This window comes from Sebastes umbrosus, chromosome 3 (genome assembly GCF_015220745.1).
Source record: "Sebastes umbrosus isolate fSebUmb1 chromosome 3, fSebUmb1.pri, whole genome shotgun sequence".
NCBI classification, from domain to species: domain Eukaryota; kingdom Metazoa; phylum Chordata; class Actinopteri; order Perciformes; family Sebastidae; genus Sebastes; species Sebastes umbrosus.
The window spans coordinates 12,678,515-12,698,904 of NC_051271.1; the positions used below are offsets into that span (position 1 = coordinate 12,678,515).

The 20,390-nt window shown below is 42.2% G+C and overlaps 1 protein-coding gene across 5 annotated transcripts in view; it reads right to left on the minus strand.

Moving 5' to 3' along the window:
• Positions 1-583: 583 nt before the first annotated feature.
• lcorl (ligand dependent nuclear receptor corepressor-like) overlaps positions 584-20,390 on the minus strand; it is a 21,973-nt gene continuing 2,166 nt past the window's right edge. The window contains exons 3-10 of one of the 5 annotated variants that reach the window (XM_037765569.1): positions 17,726-17,817; positions 17,402-17,528; positions 16,211-16,435; positions 13,961-14,039; positions 5,100-8,249; positions 5,004-5,060; positions 2,536-4,943; positions 584-2,437 (exon numbers count right to left, since the gene is read on the minus strand). In XM_037765569.1, coding sequence (XP_037621497.1) covers positions 2,430-2,437; positions 2,536-4,943; positions 5,004-5,060; positions 5,100-8,249; positions 13,961-14,039; positions 16,211-16,435; positions 17,402-17,528; positions 17,726-17,817 — 6,146 coding nt within the window. In that variant the 3' untranslated portion in view covers positions 584-2,429. Of the gene's footprint in view, positions 2,438-2,535; positions 8,250-8,785; positions 13,049-13,960; positions 14,040-16,210; positions 16,436-17,401; positions 17,529-17,725; positions 17,818-20,390 lie in introns of those variants that run through there. The other 4 variants (XM_037765567.1, XM_037765568.1, XM_037765566.1 and 1 more) reach the window with 4 other exon arrangements.

Genomic DNA, 20,390 nt, shown 5'->3' on the forward strand with positions numbered 1-20,390 from the left:
AAATTAATAAGACTGTTAATTTACACATTCACACATTGGCATTTTTTTTTCTTTTGCCAGCTGTCCTTCCTGCATTTGGCAGCTTCAACCGTGTTACTTTTAGTCTGATTATGTGTTTAACTTCTTTGTATTTGTCTAATATTATAGTTTGCTCTTGGTTTGTAAAATATGCCGCTCTGCTGAGAGTAGACTTGTCCATGTTTGTGATTGGTCACGTGCTGCAAACACCACCCCTTTCATGTGAATGCGCTCATAGCCAGAAACCCTGGGTTGATTTACCAAGTTGATAACCAGCGTCGTAGAACCGTTTAGCGGTAAGGCGTTTGTTAAGCCAGACAACGAAAAGATACCCTGGGTATGTTGAACTCACTTTTTAGTACAGGCCTCAGTTCAACCAAAGTTTCATTGATTTGATTCACCAAGAGAGGAGCAATGTGAAAAATCCAAAGTCATCAGATAATCCTCAATGTTATATTTTTCAGTTTAGCTGCACAGCAGGATCTTACTAAACTCTACAGCGGGAATTGTATGAGTTGTTTTTTTTAACATGTCACCGTCTACTATAAATCATAGTGAGCATCAATATGGTTATTTCAAAAGACTTTTTATTGTTCCAATCACAGATCACCTTTTTTTGTTTCATCTGTAATGGACAGTATAAAAACACATGATAAAGAAAATATACAACAGATGTTTAGCACCAGGTTCTTCAACAGAGCGGTGATCACAAGACTGGGCCACCCCACATCCCTCATGTTGAAATGGCAACCATAGTGACACACATACAAGGGTAGTCCGACACACGACACACACTACAGGTTTAAGATTTGACCTACAGCCAGACATCTTGGATCTTCTTGCCCTCTAAACATGATACTGATCCAAGATTAGTGTTAACTGATCATCTCTCTGGTCTCGTCTATCACACGGTTGATAAGCAAAAGAGCAGTAGGCGTAGCTGAGCCCCAGTGGAGGTAGGCGTCTCTTGCTGCTAAAACGGAAAATCTAGGGAAACCTAAACAGCAACACATTTCCCACCTGCATTTAAACAGTAAATAATGCTAGTACATTTATGATCAAAACAATTTAATGCTATTATAACAATTAAGGATCTGTTATTTTTTTTATGCTTCATTGAGGAGAACAAAGCAGGTGGGAGAAAAAAAAAGTTTGTATAGCAATATCCTTTAAGATCACATTACATGGCTATGGAAACAACTGAAGTAACATCCCAGGCCATTGGTACTTGTGTACATCCATTCGTCTGTCAGCAATAAAATAATTACTACATACTGATAAATCATCTGGGTTTGTATTGCACCAAATAGATTCTCTAGTTTTACAGTAGGGTTTGGTAGTGGGACACGGGATGTGCAAAATACGGGGGGAGGAATCTGTGTAGTGGGGTTAATAATCTCAGATGGAATAGTGCAAGAAGTAGATCCGACACCAACATACAGTATCTGCTTTGGGTGAAAACAAGAAGACAATCACATATAGAATTAAAACAAGACAGATCCCACAAACCAACAAATTAATCAGATTCTACTTTTCTACAACTGCATAATGCCATTTTCCTCATCACTTTACATATACCTCTACATTTTGTGGGGCTGAATACATAATCACTTGGAACATGTATGTTGGGGTTAACTGCAGTTTGGTGCCAAGACTTGCAGATATTGTTTGAATGACATAAAAGGTTTGGTTTTAGGGTGGATGGCTAATTACTGTAATTCAATGCAACATTTTATATTTGGGGCCCATACATAGAGTGTTCGGGGTAAAGATGGGGCTTGGTTGACACAAATGAGTCCTTCATTCACACTACGTTTTTGGCTACTGGCTTGCAATACAACAGTGGCTGAAACAAGGCTCGGATTGGGAGAATGTCATTAAATTTCAATATGCTTTTCAAATCTAAAAGAACAATTATTAAATTAGCAATTTGGAATTTAAACAGTGCCAAACTAAGGGTGACTATAAATAAAAAATAAATTAACTTTGGGGGATTTTAGGGCTGTACATTTTTAGGGTTTCGGGCTAAGATTTACAATAAAGAGCAATTGTCTGAAAGAAGTTGTGGCCATGATAATGAGGTATGTTTTGGGGGAGATGGCACTATCTTTATGCAATCAAGCTTTGCCTTTCCTTCCAATACAGCCACTCTGATATCCCCATAAAACTCTGTTTGACGTAATGATTTTGATCTACTATACGAAGGCAAGTGGACAATAAAAAAATCAAACATTTCTGTACATACATGGATAAAAATAGTGCAACATCAAGCTTTTGTTAAGTTAGACTGCTACATAATTGCTGAGTGTAAGACTGAACCATAGTGGGATGGTCAGTCCACGTGGTCAGCTCAATGTCCAAAGGCACCACGTTAAACCACAGTCCCTTTCCCAGGTAGGAGGATGCTTCATTTAGTTTTCTGTCAGAAAAGAAAGAGAGCATAACTTGATTTTAGCAGTGATTCAAAATTGAAGTTTGATAAAAGTTGATATTCAATAAAAGAAGCAAGGTAGTTACCTAACACAAAGTCGCACCATCTCGGCCCCGTTAGGCCCCTCATTCGCGATTGTCTCAACATCTTCACTGGTGGTGGTTGCGGTGGTTCAGTAGACGCAACCCCAGGACGTTTGTATTTGCGTTTCTGCCTCCCCACTGGCATCGCATCCTGCTCCTGGACTGATTTAGGTTCAGACCTTGCTGGCTCTCTTGAGGCAGCGCTCCTTTTTCTTTCAGTTTTCACAGCTTTAACAACTCCTACCAGTTTTCTCTCCCTTCCTGCAAAGAGGTATGCAGAAGGTGACCCGTCATCCAGTGTCACAGTACAGGAGTCCCACTCTTCCTCAGTTGATTCGTTGTCTGGAGAGTTGATCTTCCTCAGGAACACCCGGCATTCCTTCAGCCTCTCAGGACTCCAGGCTTTAGAGCAGAGGTTCTGCTCTTTGGTTACATCCACAGGCTCCTGAGTTTGGTCAACAGAACCGGTGGCAGAACTGTTCTCCAAGCAGTCAGATAACTGATCTTTTGCTGATCTGCGTAATGCTTTACGTTTGGGTTGTAGTCTAGTCACTCCATGTCCATTTGAACAACTTGTAGTGACTTTATTGTTTTTCTTGTTCCTCTGCCTCTTTCGCCACCTCTCCATTTCTTTTCGGGTTAGAAACCTTGTCCTTGCTCTTAATAGAGTGGTCCGGTATTTGCCAGATGTTCTGCTTCTCCCCCATTGAACTCCTTTATTGAGCCTGCCTGTTTCAAACCTGGGAGCAAAAAGTTGTCGCCTAATCTTATGTGTTGATAGAGGAGCCTCATTTCTCTTCCTCAACCTTCTTTGAGCCTCTTGATGTTGCAATGGACTTTTTGGCACAGTTTTGGCAAATTTCTTGATGTGTTTGCGCAGTCGCTCGGCCTGAGGACTGTGGCAAACACTCTTTTTATTGGCAGATTTATTGGAACGAGGGAAGTGCATAATTTCGTAAGGATTACGGGAGCTTGCCTTCTTGACAATGGCCAGAGACTGTGTCTCTGTGGTCTGCATGAACCAGGAGCAGAGCTGCTGCATGCTACAGGACCGTGGTTTGTCAGGAGGACAGTCGAACAGCATTCGAACAGAGGAATGTTTTGACTTCCTGGTAAAAGAACTGTTACCTTTAAGGCCTACATTTGAATTACATGCAGTTTCTTTTTCTTGGTTCTCCACCGTGTTTGAGACCCACGTGTCAGAGATGAGTCGTATTCTCCTGGCAAGCTCCTGGTTCATAGTCTGCTCCTCAGCTGATGCTGCCCACCACCTTAGCGTCTCTTTTGTGGTAAAGATTGAGTCTACAGATACCCCTGCCACTTTGCGCAGGTCCTGAGAGATGTTCTTCCTTTCTTGTCCACAGAACCGTCTTTTCTGCCTTGAAGTCTCTACACTACTTTGTTGCTCCCCCTGTCTCCTTTCATTGCTGGCCTTGTTTAGCAAAAGTTGTTTGGAGCGCCGTAGCAGAGCATTACTGTGGCTGTATGATCTGGAGGTGGCAACAGCATGCAGAAAGTGGATCGAGGGCTTTCTCACTCTCATTGAGTGACGCACTGCTACAGGCTGATTTGGCAGTTTGCCTCTACTTTCATCCTCTGTTTCTATCCCTTCTTCTGTTTGACTGATTTTGCTTGTTGACTGATGATTGATTGTCCAGGGCTCTTTGGCAGATTTGAATTCTGGTAGGAGTACTTTCTTATGAATTACTGTTTCAGGAGACTGCCGAGTATCCTTATTTATCTGAATTTTCCGCTGCCGAGGCGACACTGTGGTTACTGTGACTGAGATTCCAGAGATTTTAACTTTTGCAGGTCTACCTGGTTTCCTTGAGGGTGCAGAATCATCCCGCTTTTGACATTTGATGTTACTGCTAGATTGAGGGGCAGACTCTTTTACAGGGCTGACAAAATTTAATTCCTCAGACAATTCTGTTGAGGCTGTTTTGATACCTTGAGTACCTGAGCTGGTCTTAGAGTTGTGCATTAAAATGCCCAAGTCACTTTTTAGGCCCACTGCTTGGCAAGCATCATGGAATTCTGTTTGTAGCTGGTCAAAGCCCTCAGACACCATTCGCTTGTTTCTCCTAGAACGGCCGTACACTACTGTTATTTTAAGGTTCTTGTTTATATTCTCGTCCTCGGGTGTTGTAACAGTTTTTCCATTTGCTGTTTTTGCCCCCATTACTGAATCCACAGCCTTCTCCTTGCGCGGTCGACCAATTGGCCTCTTTGCCTTTTGCTCAAGCTGTGGTCCCAGCTTCTTTGGCCGGCCTGGACGCCTTTTTGGAGTGGTTTCATGGAAAGATATTGAGTCACCCGATGATCCCTGGCTCTCAGCTCCAGCTGCACGCTTAGTTGGAGTACCTTCGCCTGATCTTCTGGAACCTATTTTAGGTGATGACGAAGCTGACTTGGGTGAAGAAGCAGACTTGGGTGATGAAGAAGTTGACTTGGCTGGTGAAGACGCTGACTTGGGTGAAGAAAAAGACTTGGCGGGTGAAGAAGCAGACTTGGGTGGAGAAGCAGACTTGGTTGGTGAAGAGGCTGACTTGGGTGGAGAAGCAGACTTGGTCGGTGAAGAGGCTGACTTGGGTGATGATGAGGCTGACTTGGGTGAAGAAGCAGACTTGGCGGGTGAAGAAGCTGACTTGGGTGAAGAAGCAGACTTGGCGGGTGAAGAAGCTGACTTGGGTGAAGAAGCAGACTTGGCTGGGGAAGAAGCTGACTTGGGTGAAGAAGCAGACTTGGCTGGGGAAGAAGCTGACTTGGGTGAAGAAGCAGACTTGGCTGATGAAGAGGTTGACTTAGGTGATGAAGAAGCTGACTTGGCTGGTGAAGAGGCTGACTTGGGTGATGAAGAAGCTGACTTGGTTGGTGAAGAGGCTGACTTGGGTGATAATGAGGCTGCCTTGGGTGAAGAAGCAGACTTGGCTGGGGAAGAAGCAGACTTGGGCGAGTGAGAAGCAGATCTAGCAGGTGAGGTAGCAGACTTTAGTGGCGAAGAAATAGGTTTTACACGTGAAGTAGCATACTCAGTTCTCTTGCTTTTGTGTTTCTGAAGTGTCCCTGACCATGAAGACTCTACACATGGGTCAAAGGGTTCCTGTGCACTAGAACCAGAAAATGCTGATTTGAGACTATATCTGACCCCTTCCTTATCCTTTACCTGTGATACAAACATGAGCTTTATTGGACTAGTGTACTGGATTTGGGAGTTGGGAGGGCTCTCAACACAGGTAGCAGACTCCATGGTGACATCCATATTTGATGTGTTTTGGGGAGTTATAGAAGTTGCCTTTGAGTCTTGTAGTCTTCTTCGAGATGACCGTAGCCTTCCAAAAGGCTTGGCAGCGCAGTCACTGCCATCTGTCATATTGTCCAAACTCTGGTTTGTAGGACTCATCTCTTTGGCAGCCACAGTTTGTGGAAAGACCTGGTTTGTGGAAAGATCTTTTGACTCTGTGTAGGATGGTCCAGGTTGTTCTTCATGTGTTGATTCAAAGGCAAGCTTCCATGTGTGCTCAGGTGAGGACAGAGGGGCTTCACGTCTTACTTCAAGCTGGGTGTCCTCAGCATCTGGATCTTTCGAAAAGGCATCCAGGGTGCCAGATGTCAAAACCTTGTCCTTTTGTGTTCCCTGGTTAAAGATGCCTTCTGAGAAACATGCAACATAGAACATCTTCCTGCGCTCTGTGACATAGGAGGAGAACCGCTGTGGAGGCACTATATTTCTCCTGGATCTCCTTGCGTCCTTTGAGTCGTGTGATTGACATTTCTGCCTATCTCTAGTAGGACTTTGGGAATCATTACCTTCACCTGGTCTATTGTCACTGTCAGAGCTTTGGACAGATGGAGCTTCTTCATGGTTCCTATCACTTCCAGCACCACTACCCATACCATCTTCTGTACAGGGCCTGCTGCACTGTTTTGCTGAGGTTGCAGTCACTGCCATCACCTGTGTTTCTATACTGTCACCCTTTGAGCCTTGTTTGCCATACTTGCTCTGCAGTTCGGGGGTCGGTATTTGAGTGTCTGAAAGGGTAAGAATTTTTTTCTCACAAGGTATTTCCTTTTCTTTCTCCTCTGCTTTAATGATCGGAAATTCTTCTGTTACTATAACGGTCTGTATCGCCTCTTTAACTTCATTCCTATCACTTTCTGCAGTGACAGTGTTCAGTGGTCCTTCCCTAACTCTATGACTCTCTACAGATTCTAAATCTACCTCCATTTCTTTTTTAGACTCCTCTTTAACTAGGTTTGAATCAGATGAAGAGGGTGATGTAGTTACAGTAACAGTTCCATCTTTCAATCTTGCCCTCTTTGCTAGTGGTACCTTTCTCCTACTGTAGGACTGGTCAAACATGGCAAGCTCTCGTTTACGTTGTAAGGTTTGCCTTCTGGTTGTAGCATCATCAGCAGGTGTTGCTATAGCAGCAAGGACTTCTTGGCGACGTCGGGAGCGGGTATTAGGTGACTTGGGCTCTTTGCTATCATGGCGATTGAACAGCTCGCTGAGACTGTAGTCACTAGCACTGCCTGTATGAAGCACTGTGGTGATGATTTCAGTCAAATGGGCATCAGCCTGAAACTGTAGGTTCTGACTGGTTGAGGAACACTGTGGCTGCTCCTTTTCAGAGACATTAACGGCCGGTGAAACCAGAGGTGTGTCCTTCTCTATAGGTCTGATTGTCTCCAGTTTCTCACTGAAGCGGTTCACAACGTCTTGCAGTGAAGTCCCACTTGGGTTCTGCTCAGCCCGACTACTTCTTGTGCTCCTACAGTCTCGCTCCTCTTCTGCAGCTGTATCCACATCTGCTTCCTGGTGGCTTGCATTTACAAGACCATCTTTAACTATTAGGTCAGCTTCCTCCTCTTGTCTATGGTGAAGGAGGGAGGGTGGCTTTTCATCAGTTTTCTTATTGATGTCTGAGGGGATAGGGGACAGAGGAGGAGGAGAGGGGCTCTGCTCTCTCTTCAGGATAGGACAAGGAGGATCCCCGTCTCCAACCCCGCTTTCTATTGTGTTCCTGACCTGCGTCAGACAGGCATGGTTTGAATGACAGGGACAAGAGTGGGGGTTGTGTTGGTTATAGCAGATCGATGAGGAAGGGCATAAACTAGAGGAGGGAGTGCACAGTGAAGGGGATTTGGATAACGAAGGAGAGGAGGCAAATGAACACACTATGTTGTTGATACGACCTACAGCAAGGCTTTGGCAGGAAATGCAGTGCAGCCTCTTGGGGCACATAACAGTGTAGGTTTCCATCCTGCACCTCTGCACACAGCAGTAGCTTGAGCCCAGAGGAGCGTCACATTTACAGTCTGTTAAAGGGTAGTGATGGATGCTAATATTGGACTTGGAGACTCCTGGATGAAACATTGTGCTGCCATGACCTTGATTATCACAATCAATTAAAGGGTAATACGGGCTGCTGTTATGGGCTTTACATTCACTAAATGGGACTGCATGAGGGCTAACAATATCCTGTGGGTTTACGCCACAGTGACAGCAGTGAGATTCAGTTTGATCTACAGGTCTGCGATTAAGGACCAACAGCATTTTCTCCTGGCGTGCCACCTTCAGGATCTGGTGGAATAAGGAACGGTGTGCTGGGCAGAGCGAGCTGAGAACAGCAACCAATGCAGAGCTCCGACGACACTTAGTCCCTCGCTGTTCCAGATCTCCCAATTCTTCCGTAAATGATGGCAGCAGGGCGCTAGAGGCAAAAAATAAAAAGATTGGAGTTTTATTCTAGCTGAGTCCAATTTAAAATGACAAACAACAAGTACATACTCACACAGATGAGACATTTTCTGACTTAAGCAGCAGAAACAAAAAGACACCATGGCAAACAGCTAGTCACACCACTCCAAATTTCTTCATGCACACTTAAAGTGAACAATATTATTACCCTTCTATCAATTAATTTTCTGAGTTTTTAATCATTGCGGTATTATAAAAGTTGTTTGTAGCCTGCAGCATGTACCAACTGCAGCCCACTGCATTGTCTGCATTTGCTAACATTTTGAAACCCACACATTGTGATTGCCTTTTGCTGCATACACAGCCACTTTTATGCAAGTGTGGTCTGAACTGGATGAGAAAGTTTTGGGGTGGACAGAACAAGTTGATTACCATTTTTCTAACCAGCATTGTCAGGTTTTGTCAAGACATGAAAAAAATTGTTCCATGAAAACAGTAACAAAAAAGACCCTGAAACAAACCGTTATGTTAATAAAATTATGACAGGCAACTGATTAGAGAACTGTTTTATTGATGAGTTGCTGAAGGCAAACGATAACATTCTGCTAAAAGCAGAAGGAACGATTGTAGAACGCTTAAACCAAAATGTTTTTTTCAACAGCACTTCAACCAACAAACCTAACAAATGTTCAAATTATCAGTTAAATCAGGTCCTGTGAGTGATTCATTTCACTATAAAAACAAGTAATTGATTTTAATATCCTTAAATTTCCATAATTTTTGAATATGATAGTATTTCATACAATTTAAGTGCTGTATAAATCCAGCCCTTGTTGTCAGGGATCAACTGGACTGGATGCAGTGTAAGAGTGTTACATTCTGTAGTGTTACTGTTGAGTTTGTTATGATAACCAAATTATTTTTTTTAAATCACTTAAATAATTAATCTTAACATAAGCACTAAACAACCACAATAGTCAAGGGCGTCATTTTAGGACTAAATAAATTATATGGGCTCACATTTAAAAGCGTTCATGCAGCAATACACATTTCACATTGAATCAAAGTGCCCCATTACAAATCAAGAACTACAACAAACAAACTAGTAAAATCACAGTTCCGAAGCACAATCAATAAATAAGTAGGCAGCAACAACACAAAAGGTTACTACAATAAAAATGCTTCTTATAAATCATAGTGCAATAATTGATTTATGCATAAATAGCAGATTTCTGTTAAGTCGTTTCAAAGATTTGCCAGCAGTTCAGTCTAACAATAACAAAAAATGCCGTAAGCTTGAAGTTTGAAAACAAGCCCTGGTGTGTTCCCAGAATATACTGCAATTAAACTTACAATGAAATACTTTTTCTATTTCTCATGAGGTGTTTAGGCTTGTTCACAAACTGGCCCTTTGATATAAATAGCAGATCATTCCCAGAGTAGAGACATCATGCTGCACTATGCTGTAGCCCCAGACACAGGCACTGTGTACTGTTGAGAGCAGAGACATTCAGGAGCGGAGACATCAGTATTTGTATAGTTACAAAGGTTGAAATGCCAAACAACCTGACCAAAAACGGCTTTACAAAAATTAACAAATAACACATACAAAGATAACCAACAAGGACAAATACTTGCACCAAGAATCTGTGCTTCCTGGTGCAAGCTAAGAACACGGCAGATCTCCTGTAAATGCCACAGGGCTAAATTGAAACCATTAAAAAAAATTATTTCACAACAAAACGGCTGACTATCATAAATTACTTGAAGAACAAAGTGTTGATGGCAATACATTGACACCTGTGTTGTTCCTTGAGAGACTAAAACCCCAGTAGATACAGTATCATAACACAGAGGCATGATGTGAAACCTGACACTGGGCAATAGGCAGATAAAGTTCAGAGGTATATGTGGCAACGAGGTTAGAGAGAGACACACACACAGGCAGGCTGACGTCACAGCAAAACAAATCGAAGCAGCTTTGTGTGGGTAACCCTGAACTGCTGCTTTGGTAGTAGCACTGTTAATGGAAATAAGCCCATCTCAGAGGCAGACGTTAAGAGTAGACGCAACATTTAGCATTTCCCCAGACACAAACAAAGAAGCCTGTAAGCTTTGTCACAACAAAAGCTACTGTAACCTCCAGTAGCCTATTACACAATCAACCATTAATAACATTTAACCCTATCCATGCACTAAATCATAATCTGTCACGTAGGCTTAACACATTACAACGCATGTCGCCATGGAATAAGTTGAAACAGGCTTGTTGTGGCTGCTTTGTGCCAGGGAAACGATCCAGTAAAGTTTTAAGCAGCAGTCATGTATGAGGTTTACAGTAATACAGCTACAGTAGCAGAATTAGTAAATATCTGTGATAATAAAAAGAACATCTTTTACAAACAGTACACGTACACAATAACATACATTTCCCAAGCTTATCAGTGCACATTTTAAAACATGCTGCACGGTTGCATTCCAACTACACTCAATACGATTTTCAGACTAGCTTGCACAAAGAGAGGAGAACTATGTCGACACAAAATGGCTTTCGTAAGCTAATCTCTTCAACAAAAAACTCATAATGAGGGTGTAGCCACCACAGCAGTTTGTACTGTACAATCTCCCTGTTTGTAGAGGTGTCTAACGATAGCAATGAGTTTTTAATCTGTTTTAATGGCTCTAAGTCACTTCAGTAGCCTAGGTAAAATACCCAGAGAGAGATAGAAAGCTGCAAATGACAATCATCAACGCTCCATTAAGAAGGAGCTTTAAGAATTGAATCAAACCTGAATAACCTAATAACCTAACAGCTAGCAAACATGAGAGTCACACTTTATTTCTTAGCTCTATGAGGTCCACAACTGTGTTTCTCATATTTGATCCTGGGCAATCTGGTGGGCAACAATCAATGTCAGTTTTTCTCCTTGAAGAAAAAACAAACATATACAATGAAAACAAAGTTAAGAACTTCCTGAAGGTCTTTAAGGATAATGCTAGTGTTATTTTATCCTGTTAACAAGACCAAAACCAACTACTGATTTATCCTTCGGAGTATGAATCTTTGTAGACGCAGACTGATACAGCCTCAGTGCCACAGAACTCCACTGTCATCTCTAAATGACTGTATGTATATGCAATCCAATGCACGCCTGTAAAACAGGGGCACATGAGAGCAACTGAAAAAGTAGTGGACAAAAGCAGCAAAGTTTCAGTCACACCTGATGAAAGTTTAAGACAAAAACAACACTTCTTTAGCACATATTGTGCAGTTTATGTGCACATCTGCCACATTTCAATCAAAAAAACTGTTAAAAAACGCACGAATTTCAATATATCAGGCTTTGGCCGCACAGACGATACATGTTAGTAGGTAGTTTTGGTCTTTCCGTGGGATTTGTCGATAACCACAAACAGATAATATAACGCAAGCCATATCCTTTAAGATAAAAATTGCAGCTACGAGGAGCTTGTGAACAAAAGCTGTAATGAGCACCACTGTCTCCTGAAAAACGCTGTACCTCGTAGCTGTTTGAGTCAAAGCCCAGGACGAAGCTAGAGAAATACAGCTAAAAGTATGACTATCACATTAGAGACACATAGATAAAAGACCTGAATATCAATATCCATATATTTTGTAAAAGGCATGTGTTGTGTTTAAACAAGTGTCTCCAGAAAACATGTATCTTGTCAAAGGTGAGGAGTTCAAGTGTTGAGGAGCTCTAGAGGCGTTTTGTGGTCTAGAACATCTTTGCGTCAGCAGCTGAGGCAGGAGTCCCTGAGTTAGTGGAACCGGTCGTGGTACCAGAACCAGACGAGTTGGAATTGGACGAACAATAGTTGGCAGATTTCTTCTTGGGCGGGTTCTTCAGTGTTCCCGTACGCTCTTTGACTTTGTATTCCAGTGTGCTATGGGGCACCCCATAAATCCCCTGGGCCTTGGACACGCTCATGCGACCTCCCATCACCATAGTGATGGCCTCCTCCAACAGATCATGGTCGTACTGGCGGTACCTCCCGCGTTTCTTTCTCGGTTGCTTGTCTTTATCCCGGCCACCTGCCCCGTCTTCTGAATCATCCAGCGAGGACCCGCGTGGTCCCAGGCGATGAGGTGACTGGTTGGCACTGCCTGGACAGCCGTGTGGTAAGAAAGGAGGTCTGAGTTTGAAGAGAGACGAAGGTCTCGCAGTAGCTGTCGAAGAACTGGCAAAACCCTCCACTGATGAGGTACGATGATGTAGGTTTTCAGCGGCGCTGCCATTCTCAGCTGGGATCGACCGTCCGTTATGGTCAGACACGGAGCGGACCTGAGGAATACGCAGGGACGTGGGTGGCTCCAGACTGGGAGTGGGGCTTGGTGGGAGCTGGAGAGCATCCCTGAGCTGGGGAAACGATTGGTGGAGGGTTTTCTGTAGACCACTCGGCTGATAAAAGGTAAGAGAGGATGAAGGGAAACTCAAGTCTCCGTTCTCCCCTGCAGCCCCTCCAATTTCTGCCCGCTCTGCCCACGCCGCCACCTTCTGCAGAACAAGACGGGCTTCACCGCCCAGCATTGATGACATCACATTGTATGAGGTCACTTCATCCCTGAAATCTCTGCTTCCTGGTGCGAGTTGATGCAGCAGCCCCAACCTCCCCTCAGCCCAGCCGTCCAGACCTTGCCTCAGGGTGTGGAGGGGTATTCCATAAAGCAACGCGGCCCGCTGCTCCTGCAGCCTCCCTGAACGTATATCCTTCAAGGCCTTGGACAGCAACCCCTCAGACAGCTCCAAGCTCCTCTCAATGTACTCCTCCTTCTGCCTGCGCTGCCTCCTAGGGATGGGAGGACCAAACAGCAGGGTCAGGATGGAGGTGATGGAGGGGGTTTGATTTTGGCATAGGGGACAGGGGGGTGCAGAGCGAGGGGTCCACTCCTTTATGCCTTGTGTTGGTAACATCACTGCGACTGTTATGTTTCATGTCTGTCTGTTCTCACACACTGCTGCTGTGTGTGGCAAAGCCTCTTCACGTCCAGGTGGGACAGTCTGTGAATGGCTGGGGTTACTTTGGCGCTCACACGCACAACCCTTGTAGTTTTGTGATATCCTTCAGTGAGAGTCCTACATGCTCGAAGGTTGAATAATCAAACTCATAACTGGATCAGTAAAAAAGGAGGTGAAATCGTTATGAGGTACTGCAATATTCTCCTCATTGTACAATCCTGGGCTGTTGGCAGATGTTATAATACGGTGCCATTGCTGTGACGTTACCGCTCAAGAGATAAAAGAGTCAACCCCATAGAACCAAAGCACCAAACACAAGCTAGCTCTTCATAATGACTAACAATGAACTGACCCAACATGAGGAATATGCATATCATTCAGGCCAGAGGGGTGTTAATTAGTTGACTTAAATCAAGCAACGCTGGTAAAAACGACAGTAACACAACACAGTACTGATGCTAAGCTTCCAGTGTTAGCCATGCTATACACCTAAAAGAAAATGCAGTAGACAATAGTGCTGAACTCAGTTAAAAATGGGGATTTACTCACGTGCAAATTAATGATTTAGACATACTGGGTTCGGACAAAAATGCCTTGGTCACGTAATTTTCTTATTGTATTTAAGAAGAACCCCCAGTTTTAACTTATAGTAATAATAGGGCATCCTTGTGCATTTTGCCTCAAGGCTGAATACCACTACATTGTATAGCCAGAGGTAACCGAACAATAAAAAAACTCTTACCCTGAGGCTTTGTGATTAGATGATGTTGATGAAGTTGCTGAGCAGGCAGAGTTCCTGTTGGAGAGGTCGAGCACGCCATCTGTTACAAGAAGAATTAATTTAAACTGGTTAGGGTTTAAGTTGCAGTGGTTTGGTACCTTCAGTGGGCATTAATGTTACTCTCTGTTGTCTTAATGCCCAAGTCGACGGTCGACCGCCGGCCAGTGTGGGGACATCGGTGAGCATCTGTCGGTCTAGTTTTTGTGTTGTTTTCCGCATCGGCAGCTCAAGTCTGCCCGTGTCTGACTTTTTTCGGCCGATTCAGCATGTTGAATCGGCGGCGGAGCTCGTCGGTGAAAGAAATTACTCTGATTGGCTTTTCAGCTGAAACGAATCAGTGCACGAGAAGAGAAACGGAAGTGAGGAAAGCAAGCCAACGAGTAAAGTCAAAAGGACACACAGAGAAGGCTTTCCTCATTTTTCATCTTCATCTCATCTGATCACTCCAGTACATGTATATTTTCACAGCAACATGGCCATCTGGAATGAAGCTAAGTGGTGAGTGGTGTGAAAATGGTCGGCAAACGCCGCTTTGTTTCATGAACGTATCATAACAACGGCTTGTATATCCGCAGTCCTCGGTCTCCTGGTTTCCTCTTTTGAATGACAAATACAGACTACCGCTGTGACTACTGTGGAGAATTATTTCCGCCCACGCAGGCGCAGAACGTACTTACTAACTGACCGTCGGCTGCAGTCTTTGTGGTGTGTTCAAATGCAGCTAGTTGGCCAAGACAAAGGCTACATGAGGCGACGCAACAGTCAGCCTTCATCGCCGCAAAATCTTTGATGTCGGGTTGGTGTGTCTGGCTGTATTCGAAACTGCATACTATACTAGTAGTATGTACTGATTTGGCTAAAATGTAGTAAAATGCAGTATGCAAACTAAAGCAAAATCTCCAGTATGCCAAAAATATGTCATACTGATTTGGAAAGAATCTCCAGTATGCATCGGACCAGTCTACCTCACCTACTGTATCCCACAAAGAAAGCGCTGGAACTGTACAGGCTACAGTTACAACAACAACAGCAGCAGCCAAAAACGGCTAATTTTTTGAATACACTTTTTTGTAGCCATTTCATCCCTAAATTCACTTCTGAAAATTTTTTAGGCGAGAAATTAATTAATTCGATTTTCAATGTTTCCAGTTTTACAATATTAGATAGCGAATCGAACTGCCATGAAAGCTAGCTAGCGCCTGCCGGGCACGCTACCACGCCAACCGGGTGCTGACGCTCACAGAGCGGCTACAGAGCAGCAGAGTGGCGAGGGAAAGAGCTGCCCCTGACAGGGCAGAGAGATACCTGCTGAAACAACATGAGCCTTTTTAACATTTCGCTAATATCTGTAGGGATATCATTCCACTGTTTTGTTGCTATAACTGAAAAATCAGTTTGAGTAACGTAAATTTTGTCAAGCAATGTTTTATATTTCCCGTCTCCCCTCGTTGATGATCCTGTTTGTGTTATTTCACCATGAGCTGTTAGAATAAATAGTTTAAACCTGCAGTATCTTATAAAGTAAACAAATATAACATAAACAACAAAATATAAGTTGTATTTCTTTCGATAATATTGCAATAGTGGCTTTTTTTTTTGTCCAGTGCTTTAAGAGCTGGTTTAAAGGCTAAAGTCTGGTCTAGGCATACTGCAAAATACATGTCGTATGGGTGTCGTATCTTGTACAGATTATAAAGCCCCGAGGCATATTTGTGATTTTGGGCTATACAAATAAAATTGACTTGACTACATCGCTTTAACCGTTGCATACTGCATACTGCATACCACTCAGGAAAACAGTATGCAGTATGTACTGTATACTGCGCCGTCAGCAGTATGAAGTAGGCGGTTTCAAATACAGCTTCTGAACACCCACACAGGTGTTTTCAGTTAATCTGGCTGATTAGACCTCTGCTCAGGACTGTGTGGGCGTGTTTAGACTAATTGTGACATCTTCTTAAGTCTCCTGTTAGCTTTGTCGAACCTGTTAGGGCGGGACAAATTACACCTTTATCATTCTTATCGGTAGATGAAGATTTGTTACCTAATAAATTCCCATCACAGCTCCGCCCACCTTCAACCTGAGCAGAGGTCTAATAAGCCAGAATAATTGAACACACATGTGTGGGTGATCAGAGGCTTGAAAACTTTGGATGCTGGAAACATTTATTTATTGGCTTTAAATCAGAATATGTTTGATGCTTTCCATACCTGGGTCACTTTCAATCTCTTTCTCCTCCCCAGTTCGGCTCACGGTGAGGTCCAGAGGGGCGTCTGATGTTTGTGACAGAGGTGATGAGGTCCTTGTTGTAATACCATTTGTACTGGTGTGGAGGAGGCACTTGGATGCGTACTCCAAGGCAAACTGATGTATCATTTTCTTCATTAGCTCCTGGGCCACCAGAGGGATGTTGGAATCACAGCCCAGGGACACATCTGATGAAGAAGGCACAGGTTAAATAGAAATTAGAAAAAAGACTGGATTTTGACTTTACAAGCATGATTTCTGTTATTCTTATAGGACAAGAAAAGAGAGGATATTTTGGGGCGTTTTTGATCCTCTCAGAGAGGTTTTTCTGACATCTTGCAATAAATCCATTATCGCAAAAATCTCTCCTGGCCTCAGCATGTTTGCAGCAAAAGCAACAAATGTCTGCAAAATGAGAGACATAAAACTTGCAATTTGTCACAACTGCAAGTCCAAAATAAGTCTTGAGGAACTAAAAACATTTGGAACAACTAACTTAATCAGATACTTGTTATGATGTAATTCATTCCCATGCATGCTGCTCAGAGTAATCACAGTGACCGACTCATCTGCCGACAGCAGGGGGTCTCTCCCTAGCTCATTAAATCACTCTATATATCAATACTGTGATATCAATTTCATGCACCGTGATACAGGATTTCATCCATAGAGGCCACTCCTACCTACAACTTTGTAAACTACAAGGCTGAGTTGCAAATTATGGAAGTTAGCACTGACCTATTCTAAGCTGAGTGACCGAGACATTTACTTTCACGTTGTTAACTCATATTGACCTTAGAAGCAGTTCAATGGTAAATTATAGTAATTTTTAGTTCAAGGACCCTGATCACATTTTAGGAGACTCTTGTGCTAGCATATAATCAGTTACTTGCAAGACATTGTCCTTTGATAAACTGTTGACCAAGGTCTAGATTATCCAGAGGAACAAAGACATTGCATGTGAAAAAGATAGATCAAATGTAATATTTAAACAAACAAAATTAAATTCACCTCCATGGTATTAATGTGGCGGCAGCAACATTAGAGAAGAACATCTCAAACCTCATCACATAAAACCCAACCTTTCTGCATAGCTATAATGGGATTTGACAATTTGTGCCATGCACCACAAGGCGGAAAGACACCTGACTCACCTTTCTTGTGAAACACAGCTTGGAGGAACCTGTGCGCTGATTGGCTGTTCTCAGAGAGTGTCGGAGCCTGACAGGGAGAGTAATCAGAGGGGGAGGAGAGGGGCGATGTGGCTGCAGGTACTTGATCCTACACGAAAAAAGAGAAAAGTTACTTTACCGACTGTTTTATTATTAGGAATATAGTACATCCTAAGATAATGTATATCTTATATCAAACAATAAAACTATTACAACTGTCAACAGCTACGGTTGACTTACATTGGCTCGTCTAAAGGTAAAATACAAACACTATTTGTGAATTATCTTGACTAGAAGAATCATTACACTGCTGAGTTTGTCCAGGGGAAGGTTGCAGAATGAACATTGAGAGCAACTTGTTTCTGGGGACCAGTCATCTACTTCTTCAGGTTCACAATCTGAAAGACACAATAACACATAACCAGCCATTAATAAATAAGTGTACAATATGAGTACATCAAGGATCAAATAGCCCCCTACTGTGGTCACAATACAGAGTTTGACAAGAGGTAGGAGTGGCTTCCAAACTGCATCATTACACCAGTTTTATGCCAAGAGAACACTTTACATGCTGCTGGTAAATTTCTATTATCTTATGGTCTATATTATCCAACCCTAGTAAGACAATATATAATGCAAGACAACATTTAATCTATAAATGGTTTCTCAATTAAATTTCCAGAAAATATATTATGATGTATATACACATCTTAATTGAGATATAAAAATACATAAACAATGAAAAGTAAATACAGTATATGCTTTTATTCATAGAGCCCACATCTAGGTGCCATGAATAAATGCTGTTACAAACACACTAGGGAAACTGTCTGATATTTATTAGAATAACTATATTAGATTAGATTAGATTAGAACTACTCAGAAAATATACAGGCAAATAAATACAATGTCACTCAAACATTGTGTTGAGTTTCCATCGGGCAATTCATCAAGGCTGCCAGGTCTCTATCACACATCATCTGATTGTTCCCGTCTAGTCTAACTCAAACTCCAGATGGCACTGCTGACTGCATTGAGACAACAGATTGTATCAAGCAAGCTGTGTCTTTTGGCTGCGAGTGGCCTGTGATAGCAAGCTGCGAGCTAATGGAGATAGCAGAGCTACCGCGAGTAGCTCTACTACTAAGAGTGGTGAATATCTATCCCTGTAAGATGTAACGGATAAAGTTGCTAATAACCCTAAACACTACATTTCAAAGCGGACTTGATAGGAATCAAATTAGTTGTGATTCAATTTGCAATTCTTTTCAGATTTTATATCAATTACAATTAATTTACATTATCTGTACCTGAATTAAGGGTAGGATTTTTGACTGAGAGTGCCTAAAAAGAGCAGTAAGAAGTAACAAGAAGTATTATTATTGGAGGGACCAAAGTGAAAATACTAGGGAACAAATGATGTTACTACCACACAATGGCCAGTGATGCACAACATTTTGGACTGTCACCACAGATAAAAAAAACTGCCGACTGGATGTTTCATCCATTTAAATCCAGGCTTTTCACCCATGCTATCTAGGCTTATGCCCTTGTAAATAAAATTCCACCTTGTTTAATTTATTATCTTTAACCAGGAGCAATTAGGGCCCATGTACTGCTAGTGTTGTTCTGTCTTGCCTTGTGTTCAAGTTTGAAACCATGCTGCCTTCTTAAATGAGTAGCAAGGTTGGTGGTGCCACTGGCATAAAATGATGATATAACAGCATGTTTTGTATACTGCAACTGTTTTATAAAGATTTCCTTGGTTGTTGTTTAACTCTTGAGTCATTAAAACGTCCAACGTTTGTACATCAGATAACCTCACAGCACCCTGTACAAAGTGGAGTCTGGCGTTTTTGGTTTTTTTCATGAAGTTTATGACGTGAAGTTGGTATGTGATTACAGGATTTAGCAGGTGAGAAGTGGGTCACACAGGGACACATGAACAGGAGACTAGTGTCGAGGTTATGCAGGGATATCTTCAAATCTAAAATAGATTTTGGCATGTGAGGGATAGGGATGTCTATCCTTAATGCTATAAATAAATAAAAAAGATTAAATTAATCACTGTATATAGGAATATATCACCATCCTGTAGTTTGTGAGTCCAACCTCAAAAACAACAAGGGTAATATCATATACCTGTCAAACAGGAAACCTGAATGTCCCACACCTTAATGAATACGTGTTTACAGTGACTCAGTCCCACATACATCATCCTGCTGCCATAAATACTCACTAGCAAACCAAATGTGTCTCAATCCAGGTCTGAAAATATTTCACAACAAACGCACAATTTACTCCTATTTGTATATTTGTGAAAAACTTCAGTGCCCAGCTGTTTGGAGAAAATCAAAGCCTTTTAAAAATGTAACTAATTATTTGTGACACATTTTTAAAGATTTACATCATAGGAAACAATGTGCATGGGTCTGAGTGCTACAGACATGGCCAAGAAGTCAGAAGGTATTGAGAGTAGGGCTGCACAATTAATCAAATATTAATTGCGATCACAATGTTGGCTTCCCACAATTAAATGAACATGATCGCCTGCGATGTTGGCGTTTAAAATACGTGTTTTGCTCATAGAAAACTCTGCTGCATATCAAATCAAGCGCTTCCTAATCTAACAGTCAGCCACCAGCCGGTGATCGAGATGTTTTGGCTTCACTTTTGGCTGTAGATATTATCTATACAACCAATGTGATTAAATTAAGAGCATAAAATTGATTATCTAGCTCTTATTGTTGATAATTTAGCTCTCGAAGTGCACCAGATTGAAACATTTGACTTTAAAATGCTGCTAACAAAGGGTAGAGTGAATATTCCTGTATTTTTTCATTTTGCAATATATATATATATATATATGGCAGAGAAAAATATCTCAATGTCATTTTTTTCCAATATCGGGCTTCCCTAAATGTACATTAACAGGGATGTAGCACAGCATGGAAGTGAAAACAGTGCTCTG